At 30.9% G+C, this 10,428-nt stretch overlaps 1 protein-coding gene across 2 annotated transcripts; it reads left to right on the top strand.

Annotated features, from left to right (window-relative positions):
- Positions 1-3,772: 3,772 nt before the first annotated feature.
- Positions 3,773-9,818, top strand: LOC6570322 (43 kDa receptor-associated protein of the synapse). 2 transcript variants are annotated; one of them, XM_032741980.1, is made up of 10 exons: positions 3,773-3,951; positions 4,101-4,219; positions 4,982-5,041; positions 5,095-5,177; positions 5,239-5,423; positions 6,024-6,683; positions 6,751-6,849; positions 7,909-8,100; positions 8,169-8,368; positions 9,223-9,818. In XM_032741980.1, the coding sequence occupies exons 3-10, from the start codon at positions 5,004-5,006 to the stop codon at positions 9,683-9,685; spliced, it is 1,920 nt and encodes a 639-aa protein (XP_032597871.1). In that variant the 5' UTR covers positions 3,773-3,951; positions 4,101-4,219; positions 4,982-5,003; the 3' UTR covers positions 9,686-9,818. The 2 variants fall into 2 exon arrangements, with proteins under 2 accessions (XP_032597871.1, XP_001996569.1); XM_001996533.2 differs by having other exon boundaries at positions 4,084-4,219.
- The last annotated feature ends 610 nt before the right edge of the window (positions 9,819-10,428 follow it).

Genomic DNA, 10,428 nt, shown 5'->3' with positions numbered 1-10,428 from the left:
ATGTCTAATTTTCAGTCCCATTAACTACATAATTAATAACAGTCATTTTTTGAGTTTAACAGTAATTTTCCAATGTACTTTAAACAGTTAAAAAACAATATACACACACACACACACATAGACACACACACTCATCATGGTGTTAGTTTAGTTATACAGGGTAACTCAGTTGCTAATTTTAAACTGCCCGCCTTAAAAAGAATTTATTACCAAAACTCCCAATGCTAATTAATGTGTGCAGAAGAGATGGCAAATGCACTGCTTGCCTGACACATAGTTGGCAGACATATGTCGGGCAGCAATTTCCATATTTCAATATTCCATAAAAATGATTAATGAAATTTCTTAGAGATGGCAAATGTCTTGCTCTGCTTACTCTTGCTGTCGGGCAACAATTCAACGCTTCCATAACTACCAGCCTGCGACCAGTTTTTCTAGCTACACCATGGGCCACATTTTCGTGTTCAGCTTAAAACTATTTATGACTTTTAACGCCTGGCACTTTATCAAATCCAAAAAAAAACAAAAATAAGAAATAAAATAACAATTAACTTATAAACTAAACCGAATTTATAACAATGCGACAAACCGTAGAAATATCGGAAATAGAACCCGAAATAATAGCAGAAAATACACCCGCAATAATTTAACGTAACGCAAAGCTTAAGAACTCTATCTGTCTCTCACCCACTCACTCACTATCACTCTCACTCATATAGTTGCAATTGGAAGTTTTTCACATACACACACACAGGCAAACACACACTTTCACGCATTTCACACATACACAGATTGAGATGACTAGGATTATGCTTACAATAAAATACAATAAATACAAATACAATAAATACAAATACAATAAAATACAAATACAAATACATATACAAATACAGATACAGATACAAATACAGATACAGATACAGATACAGATACAGATACAGATACAGATACAGATACAGATACAGATACAGATACAGATACAGATACAGATACAGATACAGATACAGATACAGATACAGATACAGATACAGATACAGATACAGATACAGATACAGATACAGATACAGATACAGATACAGATACAGATACAGATACAGATACAGATACAGATACAGATACAGATACAGATACAGATACAGATACAGATACAGATACAGATACAGATACAGATACAGATACAGATACAGATACAGATACAGATACAGATACAGATACAGATACAGATACAGATACATATACAGATACATATACATATACATATACATATACAGATACAGATACAGATACAGATACAGATACAGATACAGATACAGATACAGATACAGATACAGATACAGATACAGATACAGATACAAATACAAATACAAATACAAATACAAATACAAATACAAATACATATACAAATACATATACAAATACAAATACAAATACAAATACAAATACAATTACAATTACAAATACATATACAAATACAAATACAAATACAAATACAAATACATAGAAACAATCATATACATACATACATATATACTCCCAAGCTCTTATCTTAAATAGTTCTTAATAAAACAATAACAACCGCAATCAAAAAGCAGTTCAGCTGGCTTGACGTATATGTCTGTCATGCATGTCTCTCACACATATGCATTTCCGTCATACAAGTCTGTCACACCTCACGCCTCAACAACTCTTTGTTTATTATTAGTTTGGAGATCAATTTCATTTTAGTCCGCAGATTTCGCAAAAAAGTCTCATACATGCCACAACCACATACGTCCGTCGTACACTTCTGTCATACATGTCTGTCATGCCATAACAACTATTTGTAATTAATTTAATTTTAATTTCACTTAAGAAAATTTGATTTAATCTAAACATGTAGAAAAAAAGAAATAAACAGATTCCATTGGAATACTTTCCAGCCATTACCATGTATTTTACGATCACTTTTTGTAATGCCATGCAGAGCGTATACATACATACATACACATATAACAATACAGGTGCGAAAAAATAATAGAACCACTTTCAAAAAAGTTTCTTTTAAATTAATGAATTGAAAGAAAAAAATCATCATTTTATTCAACGTATTCAACTGATTTGAATTGAATTAAAATTCAATACAAATACAATTTTAGGAAAGGGGCAGAAAATGAACGAAGAAAATAATAGCCGCATTTTGCAAATTTTGCAAATAAAGAAACAATTTCTATAAAGTTATTTTTTATCCTACTTCTTGGCGCTTTTCACTTTAAATTAAAAAAATATGTTGAAAAGAATTTATAGCGCAATACTTATCAATATATTGAACATCGATATTTGTAAAAATTGCAAAACTATTTTTATTTGTTTTTTTCCTGCATTTGGAAGTAAAAATTTTGTCGGAACTGTACACAAACATGCGCACATTCCAGTTGCGCGTCTTCTCGTTTCTGTTTAGCAATTTTTGTATGTACAGAAAATTTATTTACTACTTCCCCTCCCCCCTCCCAAAACAACACCATCATTCATAACTCCTGTCGTATAATTAAAAAAGAACCGCCGATAAGTCACACATACACACACACAATAACTGTAACTGTAACTGCTCCCCATGCATGCATGTAGTAGTGTGTAATAATTATACGTGATGCATAAATACAATACACCAACAAATAGAGACACACAGTCACAGCCACACTAAAAATAATAAATGTGTAATACATATACATGCATATATATGTACATAAGTATATGTTTCTCATTAATGAATTAATGCCATACAAAAAAAAATGGTATAAAAAGGTATTACAAAAACGAATAAGAAAGGTATAAAAAGGCGTAAAAAAAAGAAAATGGAAAGAAGAAGGGGATCTAGGAGGAGGACTAAATTGTAGTTTTTAACTGTAGCACATCAAATTTATATCTATAAATTTTACCACTTAAGGGGAAAATTAAGCAAAAGCAAAATGCATTCAAAACGAAACAAAACAAAATGAAAATGAAACTGCATATGTATATGTATGATAAAAAAATAAGACAAAAGCGAAAACGAAAGCAAGAGTGGTGAAATGAACAATGTATCAATGCAAATAAAAACAAATTTGAATTTACAAAAGGTATGCGTTTGTCATTTGTCTATAAATTAATTTTTTAAGTGACAAAAGTGGCAGATACTTCCAGTTGCTTCCAGCAATTCCACAGCTGTTCCCAAAAAATATATATGCAACAGGTAAAAGTGGAAGAAGAAGCAATCCCGACCAATCAGAGTTGGGCTTCCATCAAACGAATTCGCGACGATCCAACTTGCATAATGTTGAACATTATCGCTTATGCATTCTTAATTTGATAATTGATTTTTCTGAAGTTTAAAAAAAAAATGTTTAATTTTTGGAATGTTACAGCAACTTTAATATCATTTTACATTAATACCCTCAGATATTTTATATTTTATTTTATTTATTTAACTTTAAATTCTTAACTATTATTTTAATTTAATTATTTGAAATTTATTTATGAAATTTAAAAATAAATTGTTCTAATTCGTAATAAATTAATTAAAATATAATATATTTAATATTATAATTAAATAAAAAGTTAGGATATATTTAAACAGTTGAAACATTCAATTAAATATAAATTCAAGTAAATTAAAATGTAAAATAATTAACAATTCTGTTAATACATTTTTATTATCTATTTTTTTATTTCAAAATATAACAGCAAAACATTCAAAATTTACAGCGTGAACTGGTTCCACTCGCGAGTCCTAAAATTTACACAATGTTGGCAACCCTAAGAAATACAAAAAAGAGGGCAGATGTCAACTCTCATTTTGGGGGCTCAGCATCCAGCCAGAGAAACAGGCAGAAAGACAGAAGGACTGAGAGACGTACAGAAAGTAAGAGCAACCCTCAGTAAGTTTTCAGGAGTGTCAACTTTAACCCATTGTGCTCACAGTCAAATATAACCAAAGTAAGTAAAAATAACAGAGCACTAATAAATAATAATAAAAGTAACACTCTAATATATATATATATATAAATATACATATGTATATTTTATGTTAGAGAGTCAATAATATTAAGTTTATTGATAAGGGCACAGTCTCTCGCAACCAACAGGAAAAGCGAGGAAAAACGCAGGAAAAGTGCATTCGTTTGTGTAGCTGGGTGAATCTGGGTGTGAATCGGGCAAGGTCACGTGTATTAAATCTCACGTCAACGCCATCAATTTGCTCAAGGTCTGCATTTCTTTGCTTCATTTATTTCCGCTCATCAATAATAAATTTCGACATTTTCAAGTTGTAAAAAAATAGCAATATTTTTTTTATATTCAGCTATAAATTATGCAGCAGAGCAAAATTATACGAGACATTTTAGAGATCTTTATTGTCTGCACCACACAATTACTATTTGTTTATCACAGTTTATTAAATAATAAATATTATATATAATTTAATTTATATTTTGCATAATTCTGTGTCGACAGATATTGGTTTACATTAAATAAATATGAAATTATATTATTAGTTTAATTTAGTTTTAAATATCGACATTAAATAAATATATAATTAAAAAATATTGTATATTTAATTGAATTGTTAACTCATATTAGTCAAAATTAAATAAATAATAAATTTGACAATTTATTTGTAATTTGATGTAATATTAAATATAGACATTAAATATTTACATTATTAATAAATATTAAATTGTACGTTTGTAATTTTATTTGTAATTATTGTTTATTGTTGTTAAGCCGTCATTAAATAAATACATAAATAATAAATATTATACATAATTTAATTTGTTTCTTCTTAATTCTTATTTTTCTATGCCGACTGTTATGAGTTATTAATCTTAACAATCATAAAATAAATTTATGTTAACTTGTGTTTATAATTTGTAGTATTTTTCTGTGTTGACTGATATCAGTGGAGATGAAATAAATATTAAATATGAAATTTAATTTTTAATTTAATTATTTATTTTTATTTCCACAGCCAGACCAAATAAGAAGCAGTCATGTCATGGGAGAGCATCGCCTCAAAGGACCTGCTTAGGTTGGTTTAAGGAGCAGAACAGTTTTTATTATTATTATTGTTAATATTTACAGCATAAGGCCATGTCAGAATTTATCAGTCACACATTTGTTGGCATCGCCGGACGGATCGCGATATTTGCTGGATAATTCAAATGGTTTGTTTTAGCCAAAGTCAACTGAATACAGAAAATATATAATATTTTATATCATGTATAGATATGTGCCAGGTGGACGAGAATTACTCGAGAATTGCTGGGTATGGTTCGAGCCCGGATGGCGATGTTGGATCCCATTCGTTGTGGGTACGCCGTGGTCTCGCCCGTTCCGGCCAATTTAATACCGTAATCAGTTGCTTCTGGGCATGTCAACGTAGCCTGCGTCAGTATATTGCTAAAAAAAAGGTAGGAACTATATTATATATAAATATAAAATTACAACAATTAAAATGATTGATAAAAGTACCAACTATTAATATACATAATATATTAATAAATGTCGGACACTGATTGATCACATCGATATGTATTTTATTTTATAAACTTTAAAATTTTTCAGTTTTCAGTTCTGCTCTCGTTATTCGATTGCTAGATCAACTTTTATTGCTCTTAATAATAATACCTATTTTATATAATAATAATACCCAGGCAGGTTCTATAACTTTATTAATATGAATGATCAGCCTGAACAGTTGATCTGTTTAGTAATTTTATTGTATTAATCTTCCTAATACTTTACAAACTTTTCCTCCGTTTATTTAAAGGTTTAATTATATATTTGGAGCTCTGACGACCTTCATTCAATTCAAGCCCCTAGAAATCTTATAAAGATTTCTTATTTTTTAATTTATATATATTTAATTTTAAATTAAATATATTTTAATTTTTTACTTCTTTTTTTGTGTCGATTGACTTTAGTTAACATTAAAAAAATAAATAAATAAATCTCTCGTAGTACCTAGCCGACCTAGCTGTCCTTTGACCTCTATCAATAACCCATTCCAGATTGAGCGAGGATTAAGACTGTACGAGCAGCACAATCAAACTGCCGCCGTGCGAACCTGGCGCAGTGCTTTGAAGGGCACCTGTCGCCGGGAGGATTGTTTCCAGCTGTTGGGTTACTTGTATCAGGCTCACATGGACTGGGGGAAGTATCGGGATGCGATCGACTTTGGGCACCAGCAGTTAGGCATATCGGAGGAGCTCGACTCGCCCAATATGCGTGCGGAAACCTATTTGAATCTGAGCCGAGCTCATGCGAGTCTGGGTGGATTGGAGCGGGCCTTGGCCTATGCCCGGCATTCGCTGTACAACGAGTCGGGCACAAAGTGCCGGAGTGGATTGGTCCACTTGACGGTGGCCCGTGTATATCTGGAGATGGGCGGATTCTCGAGGGCGTTGGAGGGTTTACAGGGTGCTCATAAAATAGCCACGGCAATTGGAGATCCTTCGCTGGAATTGCAGGTTTATGTGGCACTCTCGGAGCTCTTTGGTCGGTTACAGGACAATGACAAAAGTGCCACGTATGCCTCGAAGGCCTATGATTTGTCCAGATCTCTGCAGCTCGGCGATCTCAACTCCTCTCATCACAGGGCGGCCTTGCTCCGCATGGCGGCCTCGTTACGCAAACAGGGCGATCTCGGTGATGCCCACGACTATTGCATGGTAGGTCATGTCTACTCATTCGCTCTCTCTGTCTCTATTCTTCACAGCCCTTTCTCTCACTCTCTAGGAAGCGACTAGACTATCACTGATCTCCGGAGATCAGGCCACTTACACAAGGAGCATTCGCGTCATGGGCGATATTTATCGCAAGAAAATGGATATTGATGTAAGTAGAAATTGTAAAAATATCCCACTAGTAATTAATTAATAATTATTTGATTAATAATTAAGTTTAAAAATTATTAGGAAACTTTAGTTTCCCAATTTCTAAATAGTTAGTAATAGTATTATTGATGTAAGTAGATATTTAAAAATGTATTTAGTATTATTGATGTAAGTAGATATTTAAAAATGTATTTAGTATTAATTATGTAAGTAGATATTTAAAAATGTCCCACTAATAACTAATTAATAATTACTTGATTTTTAGTAGAATATTGAATATATGAAATTAGAATTGGTATTATTGATGCAAGTAGAAGTTAAAACTAATTAACAGTGACTTTATTATGAAAATAGTTTTCGTATTATTGTTATAAGCAGAAATACAGAAAATATCAAAATAATATCTAATTTATTTATTTAATTACTTCATCTTTTTTTGTTGGTCTGATGCGTTTTTTCTTTTTTCATCTAAACAACTCCAGATTTATTTAATATTATGTTATTACATTTTTTGTTCTCATTTTAAATTTATTATTATATCATTTAATTTTGATTTTAGTATATTATTTACAAAAATTTGTAATTTGAATTTAAATTTATATCTTTAAAACCATTTTTTAAAAATATTTAACTTTTTTAGTAAACTTTAAATAAATAAAGTAAAGGTATATACAATTTAAATAGCCCCAGAAATTGTATAAATATTTATATATTTTTTCAATTATTTTGAATATTAAATTTTATTTTTAATATAATTTAATTTATTTTGTAAAGAAATTTTCTGGGTATACTGATATTAGTAGAAATTTGATAGATAAATAATATAAATACGTAATTAAATAATATAAATATCCTCAGAAATCTAGGAAATATTTATTATTTATTAATTTAAAATTTTATTTTTAATTTAATTTAATTTCTACTTTTTGCATTGTTTATGTGTCGACTGATATGATTATAAATTCTTCACTTAATTTTATAATTTTTTAATATTTGAATAGTAGTCTACACTAAATTAATTAACTCCATTAGTTAATTAAAACCTCATTTCTATTTGTAGAGAGCATTTCGCCAGTACGAGCAGGCGATGGGAACTTCAGCCACTTTGGGGGATCGCATGGCCCAAATGGAGGCGATGGATGGAGCAGCCCGATGTTTGGAGACACTGCGACTTCAGAGTAAGATCTGCAATTGCAGACCCTTGGAGTTCAATACGAGACTCTTGGAGGTGGCCAGCTCGATTGGAGCGAAGGTGCTGTATGCTATATATTCTCTACAAAAGTCAGAAATGTTTTATAGTTTTTGAATTATGTATATAAGCTGTTGGTAAGAAAAATAAGAAGTCGCCTGGCACTCATTTATCGAGCTTTGGGTGATGAGGATCAGTGCAACACTCACCTTCGATTGGCAGATCAAACGAATGCGGCCCTGGGCCTCAATTGTGGGGCATGTGGCGAGGTCTTTGGGCTACAACCAGCCAACCTTGAGGCACTACCATGTGCCCACATACTCCATGCCAGGTAATTCGACCCTCAAAGAAAGCCAATCACAGTTGCAGAATTGATAGATAGACAAATAATAAAAATCATTATACACTCATAAAGAAAATCAATCTGAAACCGTGAAAACTATACAAATTTTCTTGCTTTTAGAAATATTTTTAAAAATACGAAAACATTTTACATAAAACTATAAATCGACAATCCCAAAAATATTTGTTATATTTTTCTATTCTTCTTAGAAATATTTTCTCTTATTTTTCTATTCTATTCTTAAAAGAAGACATATAGAACGCTGATTCTTACAAAACCCTCTATTAAATTCTTAATACAAATGATGCTAAATATATAACCCACTTCATTTTTAGAAATCAGATTTAATTAAAATAATTGTCTTATCCCAACTCGACAATCACAAAAATATGCTGATGTTTTTTATTGTTTGGAAATATTTTCTATTATTAAGAAATGCATTTAGAAATAAATATAAAAATAAGTGTACAAATATAAAATATAAGGATATCATAATATAAAAATATGAGAAGGTTAATAATAATAATATATATTAAGGTTTGCATTGGGAATTTAAAAAATTCAGTGAGATTTTTTTTAAGCAACTGATGCTAGATTTTTGAAATTCCAGAGGTGTTTTATAATGTACACAGAATTCTAGCATTCGATTTTTTGTTATTGGTATTTTAAAAATATTTCAGATAGTTTAAAAATGCATATAATTTAATTTTACTGGGATTTCAAGTGCTTTTCATTTCATTACTTCTTTCTGAATTTTAAAACACATTTTTTCATTTTGGTCAATAAGACTAGAATATTTTTAATAGATGTTTTTGATATTTGTTTTGTCTATCTTTTTTCAGATGTGCTCACGAGATCTTCCGGCGTCGTGATAAAAACATTGCCTCACGCTCTTGCCCCGCTTGCAACAAACTGTTGAGCTCCCGCCTGCATCTGTGTGGCAACGAAAGCAGCGTGGCCTCAAACGAGAATGAAAATGATAATTTCGACGATGGAGAAAGTATGACGACAATGACACTAAATGCCAATGGATTGGCCATGGATGGATTTATATCGCTGAACTCGGAGACTCTCTTGCCACTGCCAGCTCCTTTGGCCGCGCCATCGGCGAATGGTTCCGGCGTCTTCTGCAGCAACAGCCTCAAGGATAAGTCCATGCCGAGTATCGACAGCACAGCTCTCCTCCTGACTGCAAACGCCTCTCCGAAGACAGTTTATCGTAGCAACTTATCCCTCGCCTCGCTCAGCATGCGTGCCTCCAGTTTGACCATCGACAGTAGCAGGAATGCCACATCCTCTGTTTAGATCGGGACATAAGCCCAAGACACATCTAGCTAAGGTCCTCAAATATATATTAAATAGGCATTTATATATTCTTGATATATAGTAGTCAACAAATTAATAGCACCGCTCTTAAGAATGAGAAAACCAAGCATTAGTTTTGAAACTTTTCCAAATTTGTATTTATAATATTTAATATTATTTTAATTGATTTTAATATTTATTTCTATCACATCCACCTATAAATTAAAGTTAGGACGGCTTCTGTTATTCTTTTCAATATATATCTTCTTTAGTTTAAAGGCAAAGTAGCGAAAAGATTGTAGATGGCGTTTATTTATTTTTAATTTTAATTTTTTATTTTAATTAAATTTAAATTGGTTGATCTTTTGAGTTCCTTAATTTCCTTAAATTTACAAATTTAAAAAAGACTACCTGGACAACATTTTTTGTGACAGTGCTGCTATTATTTTGTTCGCAGTTGTATATACACTTAGGAAAAAAATTGCCCTGAATTTAATAAATTTGCCAAGTATTCCTCACCTTATTATTCAGCAAGTAAATTTCAAAAATTGGAGGCTGATTCTTTTTCTGAGAGTTTTCGGTATTTACATTTTATTTATATAGTTTTACCAAAACAGTTTTATATATTTTTTTATTGATCTTTATTTTCTTGAAATTTATTTGAGCTAATGGCACGATAATTTGTTAAGGTTTTTAAGCATACTTAACTTTTTAGAAGAACAATGCTTACTATCAAGAATAAA

This window comes from Drosophila grimshawi, unplaced genomic scaffold (genome assembly GCF_018153295.1).
Source record: "Drosophila grimshawi isolate 15287-2541.00 unplaced genomic scaffold, ASM1815329v1 contig_80, whole genome shotgun sequence".
NCBI lineage: Eukaryota > Metazoa > Arthropoda > Insecta > Diptera > Drosophilidae > Drosophila > Drosophila grimshawi.
This window is presented reverse-complemented; position numbering and strand designations above follow the sequence as displayed.